Source organism: Herpailurus yagouaroundi, unplaced genomic scaffold, assembly GCF_014898765.1.
Source record: "Herpailurus yagouaroundi ecotype Mexico unplaced genomic scaffold, PumYag 248, whole genome shotgun sequence".
NCBI classification, from domain to species: domain Eukaryota; kingdom Metazoa; phylum Chordata; class Mammalia; order Carnivora; family Felidae; genus Herpailurus; species Herpailurus yagouaroundi.
The window spans coordinates 2,018,135-2,031,381 of NW_024412465.1; the positions used below are offsets into that span (position 1 = coordinate 2,018,135).

The 13,247-nt window shown below is 48.0% G+C and overlaps 1 protein-coding gene across 3 annotated transcripts in view; it reads right to left on the bottom strand.

The window, feature by feature from the left end:
- Window positions 1-13,247, bottom strand: part of STS (steroid sulfatase) — a 160,356-nt gene that overhangs the window by 13,578 nt on the left and 133,531 nt on the right. For all 3 annotated transcript variants that reach the window (XM_040460157.1, XM_040460156.1, XM_040460158.1), the window contains exons 9-10: window positions 9,419-9,578; window positions 1,997-2,118 (exon numbers count right to left, since the gene is read on the bottom strand). In XM_040460157.1, the coding sequence (XP_040316091.1) occupies window positions 1,997-2,118; window positions 9,419-9,578 (282 nt within the window). The remainder of the gene's footprint in view (window positions 1-1,996; window positions 2,119-9,418; window positions 9,579-13,247) is intronic.

Here is a 13,247-nt window from a genome sequence, read left to right on the forward strand (position 1 = left end):
TTTTGCTCACCGGCAGATACCATTCTAGCACACTGGATGCCACACAGTAGGTGCTGAAACATACCGGCAGGAGAAACACGTGAACTACTGAGCAGAGCCCCACAAAGCCGAGTGTGACGGTGCCTGACAACAACCGTCGTTACTGAGTTTCAAGTATCACCTGAGAGGCAAGGGAGAGGGGACTCATAAAATCTACGGCGTGGACACCCCTGGGCTGGACGGATGCCTCAGGCGCTGGAGCGCCGCGATCCCCACTTTTCTGTTATCGGTTCAGCCTTTCAGGAAGTGCACTGGAGGAAATGTCACCTGCGTGTGTCTGGGCAGCAAATTTCATCCCAGGGCCAGCCGCCTATCACAATCTGGGTCTTGTTTTTCTCACTTCCTCCTATTTTCTGTCTCTCTCTGTGCCTTGTGTCTTTCCTCCTCCACAGAGTGTTTCTCCAGCCCCTGATCCAATCTGTTCCTTCCGGTCTCTGCCCGGGGCTGGGGGTGGGGGTAGGGGTGGGGGTGGCGGTGGGGGTCGGGGGCTGGCGCTATGTATCTGCACTTCTCCAAGGTTCGGGACAGGAGAGGCGCTTCCTTACAGAAACCTCGTTCTCTATGTTTCTTGCAGGCTCCGTATACCAAGAGGTGGGAAGGAGTAGACCTCTCATTCACTGGAGGTCTCAGACCTCCACGTGTCCCTTAATCTAAAAGAGCCCCTGTGTCCATGCCGAGATTTGGAATCAGGGACACGGCGACGGGACAAACAGAACCCTCCCAGGTCGAGAATCCTAAACTCGTGTTTCTCTCTTACTTATCTTCCAGAAAACGTCGCAAGGAAGCAGCCCGGCCTTCCAGTAGACACTGTGAAGGGTAAACCTGGTGTTGTCTCTGTGGCTAAGGGAAGGCTTGCAATTTTCGACTTGAAAAATCAGGAAGAGGCTGTTCTTTGAATAAGCATTTGGTAAACGGGCTGGGTGAGCAGGTGCGGAGTGCGTGGTGGTGATAACCGGTATGGAAGGCGCCCGGGCTCAGGAACGAGCCGTCAGCTGGGAGGTCCCCGCAGAGTGTAGCCTCCAGGGACAGGACCCAAGGGACAACAGAGAAATGGGAGTTCTCCTTCATCTCTGAAGGTGAAACGGGTAGCCTGCCCTCAACACCCACCCGCTGCGTGTACAATCCCAGCACAGTCGCCAGGTCTCCAGGCTCCGCGCATCTTAGGGCTGCGAACATCACTGTGATTCAAAGATTAAACACATGGAGAAACACCTGAAGCCCGTCCCTGCACGAGGACCACCGGTCTGCTCTTGCACGCCTGCTACAAACACAGCTCAAAAACCGCCATCGGAAAACCCGAATTCTATCCCATTTCGGGTACAGGGCACGCTTTTTAAACGACACACCCAGTTTGGCACGTACACAGTGACATCGAAGCATTTGGACTGCGCTTTTAAAGACCTAAATCCAGCTCATGATCCGCCATCTCCGAGGCTTTGGAGAGACTGTCGCGTGACCATCTCAACGCCACTCTGCATGAGAGCGTGAAGCTACCAAGTGCTGGACGACAGGCATGGGGGGGGGGTTGTTTCAGCGGGGCTTTGGGGGGCACTGAGAAGGCCAGAGAAGGAGAGTCCTCCCGGGCAGGGCAGAGGAAGCCGCAAGCAGGAGTCACATGCCACCCACAGCAGGGGGGGCTGCGGCGGCTGAGACTCAGAGCCACAAGGAGAGGGAAGGTGGGCAGCTCGTGGGACATGGAGGGCTGTCAGCTGGGGCTTCCTCTGCCTGAGAGTCAGAGCTGCTCACAAATGACTGTCTGGATCACACCCTCGTGCCTGCACAACGACGGGACCCCAGCGAACAAGAGAAAACAGGAGGAGCAGAGGCTGGAAACAAAGCACAGTCACCGTGCTGAGGCAGTTCCTGGCCTTTGCAGAGCTAAGCCCTCTTGCCCTTTCAACTTGCTCGGCCCTGATCGCAAGCCAAGCAGAGGCGTGGGAAGGTGTGTGTTACTCACTGTTCCGAGGACGCCAGCGCACGGCATTTAAGTAGAAGTTGCAGTAATGGAAGAGAAACTCGTGATCGGAGTGTTGGGTTTTCCCTTGAAGCAGGGGCATCAGGTCACGTCCATCAATGATTCTGTGGGGACAAAGCCAGCCAGGCATCAGGTGGCGAGTGGCCACATCATCCTCGGGCTAAATCGCCCCAACTTTTGAGCTGCCCTTCCTGCAAATGAGAGCACCATAGAGTCACCTGGTCATAACTGAGCAGCCAACACAAAGAACACTCGCTGACCCCTGTCAGGCACCATATGCAACTTAGCGGGGCCAATTCTGCTCTTGTATGAACTCAGCGAATCCTCCAAGTTGCACCAGGACTTGGGACCATTATCATCCCATGGTGACGAGTTGAGGAAACTCAACTTGGCCAGAAGGTGCAAGTCCAAGGTCATGTAGCTAGGACCGGCCACTGGATGGAAACCCAGCTGATTGGGTAGCCATGCTCTCAACCACTCCCCCCCGCTACTCGTCCTAAACCCAACTTCTGCCCATTGCCTTGGCACACGGGAAGCTTTATTCCCGAAGTACAGCTCTCGTGAAAAGCAGGGTATCTAACTATTTGTGTTACGAAAAGGTATGGGAGCAGCTTGGCTTGGACAGAAGTCAATGGAAGCACATTTCTAAATCAGAAGGAATTAATCTCTAAGAGAATAATAATGCTGATGATACTAGATACCCTTTGGATGCATTGTTCCCGGATACAAACATCTCTTGTACGACTGACTATCTAACCAGACCAAGGGGAACTTTCCAGACTGCAAACAATTGATGATATACAATTGGTTAGGAGCAAAATAAGATTATTTGGCATTTAAAATAAGGGGGGAAAAAAAAGCCTAACGTTTTGTTTTGAGTTAAACATACATTAACAGCCACTAGAACAGCTCAAGTCATCGGTACCATTAGGGCCATGCCATCAAAACAAGGGGCAGAGGGGCGCCTGGGTGGCTCAGTCGGTTAAGCGTCCGACTTCGGCTCAGGTCACGATCTCGCGGTCCGTGAGTTCGAGCCCCGCGTCGGGCTCTGTGCTAATGGCTCGGAGCCTGGAGCCTGCTTTAGGTTTCTGTGTCTCCCTCTCTCTCTGCCCCTCCCCCATTTGCGCTCTGTCTCTCTCTGCCTTTCAAAGGTGAATAAATGTTAAAAAATTAAAAAAACAAAACAAAACAAAAAAAAAAACAAACAAGGGGCAGAGAGCTACTTTGCAAGTGCTAGATGGTCTCAGCTGAGGATTATCTTTCTCTGATGAAAAACACTCCATCCCTGTCATCCGTTATCAGGAGGAATTCAGAAGCTGGAAGTCGACCTTGGTTCTATAATTTGGGTTAGCGTTCTTGAGAGGCTCTCTGCATCCCCTGAGCTTTGTGTGTGGCTTATTTTGGTGTCACCAAAAAAAACCCTAACGTAATTACAGTCTCGTTGCTTAGCACTTCTCTGGCCTCAGCCCTCGTTATTAATCACGCGCTCCGTGCAAGCCCATGGACTGAAAATATTCTATTATTGTGAGTTAAACATAAGAACAAAAGGCAGACTTGGCCCCCAAGCCTGCACTCCCGTTCACCATGGGAGGAGGAGAGAGAAGCAAGGTAGAGAGACGCTTCTATCCAGAAGCAGCACGCTCTCTGAAATAGTATTTCTATCCTGAAATGGCAGCGATTGCGCGTGGGTCTGTCCAAATCCCTTTGGAGAAAGGCTCAGTCCTTACTAACATGCAATCCTGAACAGCGTGTTAAGAAAGGAAAGGATGAGACGCGGTGTGTAGCCGCCATCACCTGAACAGGAGAAGCTCCTGGTGGTGGAAAATGACCAGGGGGTGGGGACACAGAAGGACATCATCCTGTCCCCAGACCTCCACTTCAAGTGCAGGGCAGGCCTTTCCCGGAACCCTCAGAATAAAGACCAAAAGTCCATTCCCAGGGCACAACATCCAACTCTATTCCCTTCTTCTTTGGATGTAGAGGTAGATCTTATCATTATTATTAAATTAAAACTTTTTTCTAATGTTTATTTCTGAGACAGAGAGAGACAGAGCATGAGTGGGGGAGGGGCAGAGAGAGAGGGAGACACAGAATCCAAAGCAGGCTCCAGGCTCCCAGCTGTCAGCACAGAGCCCCATGCGGGGCTCGCACTCACACACCGCGAGATCATGACCTGAGCCGAAGTCGGGCGCTCAACCGACTGAGCCACCCAGGCGCCCCTATGATTTTGTTTTAATGTGTATTTGTTTTTGAGGGAAACAGAGAGCAAGCACGAGCAGGGGAGGGGCAGAGAGAGAGGGAGACACAGAATCCGAAGCAGGCTCCAGGCTCCGAGCTGTCGGCACAGAGCCCATGCGGGGCTCGAACTCACGCGAGATCTCGCGAGATCTCGCGAGATCATGACCTGAGCGGAAGTCGGATGCTCAACCGACTGAGCCACACAGGCGTCCCTTATTATTATGTTTTTTAACATCCTATACCTAATGTACTCATCCCTAGAAGCAGGCAATAAATCATGCCACTGTGAGAAGCCACCGTTTGTTTAAGAGTGCTACAGAAATATGGTCTGTCAAAGAGAGGCTCATTTCTGCCGTGAAAAATTGGAAGTGACCCCACTGCGCTCAACTTTTAAATGGTGTCGAAGCTATCAAAACACTTGGAATTGTTTCAAACAGCATGTGTGAGTCACCGATAACCGTGGCCATAACCCAGAGGCAGCACATTTCCCCTGATGCGGCCCGGGCGGAAATGCTTCCATAACGTCGCGATCTGTGGGACCAGGGACGAGGCACTCTCAGAGCGACACGAAGCATCGCTGTTTTCTATTGAGAAGATTCTTAATTGCGACTTTTCTGCCGGTGAATTCAAGTTTTCATAGCAAGTGTGCACAGATAGTCCCTGCTATGAAATTGGATGAGTTCTTTTGTAGCCTCCGCTTGATTCTCTGAAAGATGTGTTCATTTGAAATTGTTTTTAATTTGGAAAGTGAGGTAGAGACACTCTCCATGGGCTCCTGACCCGCAATGACCGTCATGATTTTAAGCACTCATTTCCAGGCAGCTGATTTCAGAATGTCACATCAAATTAAATACCACGGGACAACTGTCACATCACTGCAAAGAGCACGTTTCGGGAACTTTCCTTGGGTTGCGGTGACTTCCTTCCCTGCCTGGATGGGCTGGCCTTTCTCTTAGTTGTGAACCAGCACATAGTTTTCCTGGATGTTCTTGACTCTGCTCGACTCTGCCTGGATGTCCTGAACTCTGCCTGGCCAGCTCTCGGAAGGATTTAGGGATCACAGGAAAGGGGAAAGCTTTGCAGAAGGGGGAGTACAGACCAGACAAGGTTTTGGGGACTGACAAAGAGGCTAATTTGGGGTGCCATGTTGGTGAGATACCTGTGTGACATTCACAACAAAGTGATTTCTTCACTAGAAAGTAACAGGAAAGGGAGACATTTTTTGGAGAAAGTGTGTGTACCTTTAATAAACTACAGGAAATTCCAAGTAAACCAGGAAGTTATTTTCATGATATAAAAAATTCCTCCATTCATAAACATTGAACACACTGCCTAATTTAAATATAAAGCAAGACCAATCATGAGTATTCGTACGTACAGGAAGAGTTTCACCCCTTTTCCTGCAAAACGCAGGGGAACTAGTTTTATGTGTAGGACTCTATTGAAATAGTCGTCCGCAGTTGCCTGGCCATTGGGCAGCAACATTTAATGGGAGAATGAAGTCACTTCCCTGGTCTTCATGAGACAAAAATGATACTGCTCATTCAAATACTGATTTCTTTTCCTAATGTGAACAGACTCAAATTTTATTTTATATTATTTAGGAGATCTAAATTTTATTTAGAAGATCTAAATTTATGTTATTTAGAGATAGGAGATCTAAATATTTCACCCGCAAAACTTAATTCTCCAAGATGTCAACACCCCCTTTTCTTTCCTCCCAGCTGAATGGGCTATGGCCTGAGTTTAGATGATTACCAAAGGCTTCACCAATTATGGCATGTTGCAATTCTTTATCAGCAATATCTGTGAACAAGGAGCTTGGTCTCAGGCTTCCTATGGTGATAGTCTATCTGCTTGCAAAGATGTCCTGATGGGAAGGCTTTCATTTTCATGAATTAATGCATTTTATTATTATACTCTTCTTATGTAAGTCCCTGTTGCCTATGCTTTATATCACTTACACACACACACACACACACACACACACACACACACACACACACTCACAAAGGTTGCCCTTCATTTATTTCCAGAATCAGCTCATTTGGAGACACGGGGGGCGGATGATTTTTCAGAATACGCCTGGGGTAATGGCCACCAAAAGTTCTTTTGATAAACCTGTGTGGCGGAATGCAAATGAATCACTGAAGTATGTGTGAAGGCAAATTCACTGTGAACAGGAATCTCATACAGACACACTAACAGGGTCAAATTAGAGAGGGATTCTCACCGTAGCGCTGACACTATGCAAAGCGAAAACCTCTTATGTGTATCCCTGATCACTGCTCTTTTGACCTAAGTAGAAATCCTGTGCTGAAGGGTTCTCATCTCTTATTGAGCTCTGATTGGGCAGGAAAGCCAGCTACCAGACGCAAAACGCTTCTTGAGAACGACAAGGTTGTACCTGAAGGCTAGGGGTCTTTTGAACAGAAATCCTCCTGTTGCAACAAAACACCAGAAAGATGTTAGGGCACCTCGTTAAGCTCCCGTCAGACAGCTCGGGTTCAACCCTTGAAGTGAGTTTATTCTCCTGAGGAATGTAAATTTAATACTGCTCAAGCAAGAAATTGGGGAGGCTGATTTCCACCAATCTTTCTGGGAGAGAGTTAAGGCTGTTTTCTCAAGAGTAGGTATTTGTGTATCGTTTATAGATGGATATCCATATGGGAATGTGGTCCACATGCTTTCATTGAACCGTTTTGCTGAGGTTAATCTATTGTAACAATATTTTCCATAAAAGAGTAATAATTGAGCCTCCAGACAGGCTTCGTCAACCTCAGCACTACCAACATAATTGGTTGAATTATTCCTCCTTGTGGGAAGATGTCTTGTATCTTGCAGGATGCTTAGCAGCATCCCTGGCCTCTGGATGCCATTAGATGCCAGTAATTCTGGGTCAAGACAATCAAAAATATCTCCAGGCAATGATAAATGGCCCCTGGTGGGGAAAGAGTCACCCCCGCGGGGAGAGAATCATACCGTTAGATGTTCCAAGTCTCCAGGGCAGAGATGTATAAGGATGTTTTCTGGACCTGGTTTGCACTGTGATTTAAATAAGATATTGTGTGATAACCGTATTTCCAGGAAGGATTTCAGTTTTCTTATCTGAGTAGTCTCTAGGATTACGGTGGCATTTTATCAGGCCTTAAACCTGAACCCAGAGACAGTATTGTCACATTGACTTGGGCCAAAAAGTATCCGTGAGATCCACGAAAAGCATCTTCAATCTTGTGGAGGAGTTCTTATAATCAAATATTGTGGGCCTGCCGAAGAGGGAGGCCGCTTCCTTCTTCAATGTGCACGAACAAGGAAAACAGACTGACCTCCGTGAGCCTCAGACTGGCGTGGGAGGGAAGGGCCAGCAGCAAGAGTTCCCTTAACGGATTTTCCTCAGCCTCTGACCTTTTCCTTCCCTTGTGTTTCCACAACTACATGCGAACCCATTTAAAGACCCAGGGAAAGCAAAAGCAGGGCTGATTTTAATATTATGAGCCATGAGAGAAAAATGTAATTAATGAAATCACCTGAACACTCTGCGTGAGCTAGTTAAGGAAAGATTAAGTTTTACGTCAAGGGTCAGAACAAAGGGCCAGTGAGTAGATGAGATAGAAAGTGAGAGTTTTGGCTTCACATAAGGAAAGACTTTTTATGACTTTCTGCTGCCGTGTTCTCTGTCATTGAGGCAGAAAAAGAGTATTTGAACAAAGTAGATGTTGAAAGTCCCCTTTAGCCCCCAAATCTTGTGACTCTATGGTCCCAGATGCACATTGAATGAACTCGGCCAACACTGACATGCTCTTGTGACTTTAGTCCTCCCATTGAGCCTGCAAGGTTGGTGCTGTTATTGAACCCATGTTCCAGGTGAGGAATCAAGGCCCACTACGGTAAACACTTACCCAGCAGTGGGGCCGAGATTTGAACCCAACCTGCTGTCATGCACAGCACCACGTGCTCTCAAGAGCGTGGCCCAGACACCCCTGGGGGATCCTTTCAAGAAGTCTACGAGGTCAAAACTATTTTCGCGTGAACACCCAATGTTCTGTGCCCTTTGTGCTACATACAGCCCCTCCAGGAGTGCGCAGTGGACTTTGCCAGTGGACTCATGGCAGGAGATGTCATCATCTCTGCTGTCTGCGGACTGAATGTGGCTTGGGCGCTCTCGTGCGTTGAATGTTTTTTCAGGTTTAATTGCTCATAGGATAAAGGTTGATAGGCATAACGCACATACACAAAACGTCTTTGGGTTCCTCAGTCACTCAAGAGCGGACATGGGGGTTGAGAACACAAAATTTGAGAAGGGCTGAGCTCTCTGAAGCTGCCTGTGGTGTGTGCGCATCCACACACGTGTGTTTGGGGGAGAAAATACGCCTCAAGAAAAAAGTTGAGAATAGTAAGGAAAGAGTGAACAGTGACACAATCTTAAAAGCAATGGGAGATCAGCAAACCCATCCCGGGACTCAGCTCGGGCCAAGCTGTGCTTCCCTCTCTGGTTTCCTGTTTCCTCTTGGTCCCGCTGGCCGCAGGACTTAAACAAAATTTGCAGCCCACCTGCACGACATGAGCCTGGTCTGCCACCAAACTAATGAAGACAATTAATCAGCGTGCTTCCCTTAAAACTCTTCAGATTGGTAATAACGCTTAAGAAGACACCGTTGGCAACGTCATAGGAAGTTGTATTTGAATTGAAGAGAAAGACGTTTCGTTTAGAACGTGCTGACTGAAGGCATGCTGGGAGGGAGGGCCGTTAACGGCGGAACCCGCTGCCTTTCTTGCTGCTGCAGCAGAGAGCAGCTGAGTGGGACCGAAAGGAAGGTAGGGGAGCAAAAACACGGGCGGCGGGGGGGGTAAAAGAGGCGTCTGCCCAGCTACCCCCAGAGCCCGTGGACGGCGCGGCGGGAGAGACAGGGTCAGTGGCATGTTCAAAGCCTTCGGTTTGTGGAAGCCAAGGACCGTGCCACTGCACCACACCCCGGAGTTTATTACCCACTGGGATAATGGGGTTGACGGCGTTTTTACACCAGCGGCCCCTCCAGTGAGCCCCATAACGGGACGTGGGTAACAAGTGTAGTGGCGACAGACAGCACGCCGTCATGCAGGCAAACCGAATGCGCTCGCCCGGTGGATGCGAGGGAGACGACGGCGCGTGCGTCTGAGTCACAGTACCTGTCCTCAGGCAACGGAGCCCCCGCCAGTGTGGCCACCGTCGGAAACACGTCCATGTTGCTTGTTGGCTCGTCAATCTCTAGTCCGGCCTGTATCACTCCCGGCCACCGAAGAATGCCAGGGACCCGGATACCCCCTTCCCAGTTGTTTGCTTTTCCCCCTAAAACGTCAAAATAAAATAAAAGAGAGAGAGAGAGAGAGAGAGAGAGAGAGAGAGAGAGAGAGAACAGGAAGATGTCTTTTCAAAGCTCATTTCAACACACTCTTCAACGTCCAACATGGGGCGGGTGATTTGGATGAACAAAGTGCTCTACTTGCATGGATTCAGTGAGAATTTTGTGAGGAACAGAGCAGACAATGGGGTGAATAAAACCACATACGACAAGGTCACTATTATGCATGGCACGCGGCTGGCACTGCCCGGTGGTCATGAACTAGGGCGACTCTACTCTCACAGCGAGAGAGGACTCAGGTCAATGACCATGGACTCACGAAGCTGACATTCCATTTCTACTTCTCACCAGGTTAGCAGGAAAAGTAACGGTCCCCCAAAATGTCCATGCCCAAATCCTCAAAATCTCTCAGGCCAGGATTATTCTGGAGGGCTGGGAACAGGACTTGTGGGCCGGGTCTCCCAGTTAAGGTGAGTCCACCGGTCTGTGTTTCTGCCACTGAACATTTCTAAGCTTTCCAACTTCCCAGGAAGTAATCTCTAGGCTCCTTGTGTGTTTAGTTGATGGCATTCTTGTGCCCTTAGAAACAATCTCCATCTTTTGTGAGAGACAGGCTGGAAGGTGGTACGAGGGTGGCCTTGACAATGGACGAGGGGGCCCACGCCAACGAACGCAGCTGCCTGCACATGCTGGAAAAAGCATGGAAACATATTCTCCCAGGTAGCCTTCACAAAGGAACACAGCTGCCAACACAGAGCTTTGCACAGGTGGACCCACCTTGGGCATCTGAACTCCACACCTGTAAGATAATCTGTGTTGTTCGGAGCCACTGCATTTGCGGTGTTTGTTAGTGCAGCCGCAGGAAAGGAAAACGCCAGCTGTGCGGCTCAGACATTTGTGCCTCAGTTCCCCCAGCACAACATTAGGTTGACAATTACATGGAATCACCCCAAGTGTCACGTCCAGTGTCTGGAACAGAAGAAGAGCGCCCAAATCGCCATTTTCACCACTGCTATTATTTTTGCTGGCAGGATAGCCCTTACTGTTTCGGTGAAGAAACCAGCTTTGCCCATAGGAAGTGACTTGACCATAAGCAAGTAGAGCGTGAATGGAGTGTGGGGAGACGACGGAACGGTGAGCTCCGTCCAGAGTGGCTCTGCAGACAAGATGCCCTCCGAGGCTTGCAACTAATGCACCAGGAGGGACACAGGCATGCCAGCACGAGAGCCCAGAGAGGCGAGGGCCGGACCCCAAGCCATGCAGCTAGCACAGGGACAGGTGCAAAACCGGACGCGTGGCTTTCGCCTGAAGTAATTCAGCATGGCTTTAAAATGAGCTGAGCACCGCTGAACACCACAGGAATAACCACGCTGGAAGCTGGGCTGGAGACAAGGGAGCGAATGGATGTTCAGCTACGTCAAAGTACCTTTTTCAAGCTTTGTAAGATTAAGTAAAGAGTTAAATTAAATGAACAAGTTGAGACATAAACTGATGTGCAGCGGGAATAGAACGCATGAGTACAATGCATGGTTGACAAAGGACGTGAGTGCCGCTTAAACTTCAAAATTTGGGGCACCTGGGTGGCTCAGACGGTTGAGCGTCCGACTTTGGCTCAGGTCCTGAGCTCACAGTTCGTGGGTTTAAGCCCCGTGTCGGGCTCTGTGCCGACGGCTCGGAGCCTGGAGCCTGCTTCGGATTCTGTGTCTCCCTCTCTCTCTGCCCCTCCCCTGCTCGTGCTTGCTCTCTGTTTCCCTCAAAAACAAATACACATGAAAACAAAATCATAGGGGCGCCTGGGTGGCTCAGTCGGTTGAGCGTCCGACTTCGGCTCAGGTCATGATCTCGCGAGATCTCGCGTGATCTCGCGTGAGTTCGAGCCCCGCATGGGCTCTGTGCCGACAGCTCGGAGCCTGGAGCCTGCTTCGGATTCTGTGTCTCCCTCTCTGTCCACCCTTCCCCTGCTCCTGCTCTCACTCTGCCTCTTTCTCAAAACTAATAAACATTAAAAAAATTTTTTTTAAGTTTAAAAATGGAATACAGGAGACAGAGGTTTAAGGGATCTTGAAGCAAAGCTTCACTTCTTAATGCTGGTTTTTAATGACTGTGCTGGTTTTTGAATTCTGTCCATTGCAGAATGAATTGTAGCTGACGACTCTGGACTCAACTCCTCTACAAGCAAGATCTTTAAACTCTGGGCACTAAATGTTTTATACGCATAGACATCAGGGTAGACTCACATAAAAATTCACGTTATGCTTTGCAGTTTCCATGGTGGCCCCCAGGAAAAGTTAAAAGTATTGCACTATATCTTCTCAACATGATCTTAAGGTAATTATCTGACAAATACTACTATTCTTGCATCACAGACACCACATCAAAGAATAGGGAAGTTCAAATAATTTGCCATAATTTATTCAAGCTGTCAGTAGCTCAGGGAGCTTCAGGAGGACCCTCAAGGTGTGAGTCAGTCTGACCCTCTTTCTACGAGATTGAGCACATAGAAGTGTCACTTGCTTACGCGAACAGCAGACCGGGCTCACAGCATTTTACCTGCTCATCCTTCTACTGGATCAAACTCGGAATGTGCACCTGTTTACGCTTCTACCAGATCAAGATAGTAGGATTTTCACCTGCGTATCTGAACTCATAGACTTTAAACGTGTTTATCCATATACTGGATCAAGTTCATAGACTCCTCTGTTTATCCTTGTACTAGATCAAGCCCACAGAATTTAAACTTGCTTATCCATCAACTAGATCAAGCCCAAAGGCTTCCATCTGTTTATTCTTCACGATCAATCTCACAGCTTATCACATGCAAAATCCTTCTACTAGATGAACCTCAGACAATTTTCATTTGTTTATCCTTCCATTAGATGAACCTCATAATATTTTCCCTTGCTTATCCTACCAGATCAAACTCATAGATTTTTCATCTCTTTGTCCTTCTATGAGATTTAGCTCATAGGATATGCACATTTCTCTTACCAGGTGAGTCTCATAAAAGTTTCACCTTTTGTTGTACTAGATTAAGCTCATGGAACTTTTTTAAATCAATTCTACTGAATGAAAATCATAGACTTAAATCTTATTCTTCTTCAAGTTCAAACCCAAAGGACATGCACCTGCTACCCTTCTAGATGAACTTCATAGGATTTTCATCTGTTTGTCCTTCTGCAAGATTAAGCTTATAGAATATGCACATGACTATCTTTCTCGATGAACATCAAATAATTTTTACATGTTTCTCCTTCTGTGGGATCCAGCTGATAGGATACGCACACGACTATCCTCCTAGATCAAGCTCACAAAATTTTCATGGCCATCCTTCTAGATAAAACTCATGGGATTTTCACGTTTATCCTTCGACCAGATCAAGCCCGTAGAACTTCACTGTAAATTTAAGAACAACAAAATAAGTTTGCTACCTAACATAAAGATCTTGTTTAATTAACGGCTAGTGTATATATTTCTTGCCCCAATGGTTAACATAAAATAAAACAAATAAATCAGAAGGTAGGCCAAAATACCAGAAAAACAAAAAAGAATCCTTTAAAATTTTTTATCTTCTAGATGCAACATGGCCTTGCAGATTGGATTCTGAATCAGAAGAGTGCTTTAGTGCCAAATGTATGGTTAACAGTGATGTACCAAAG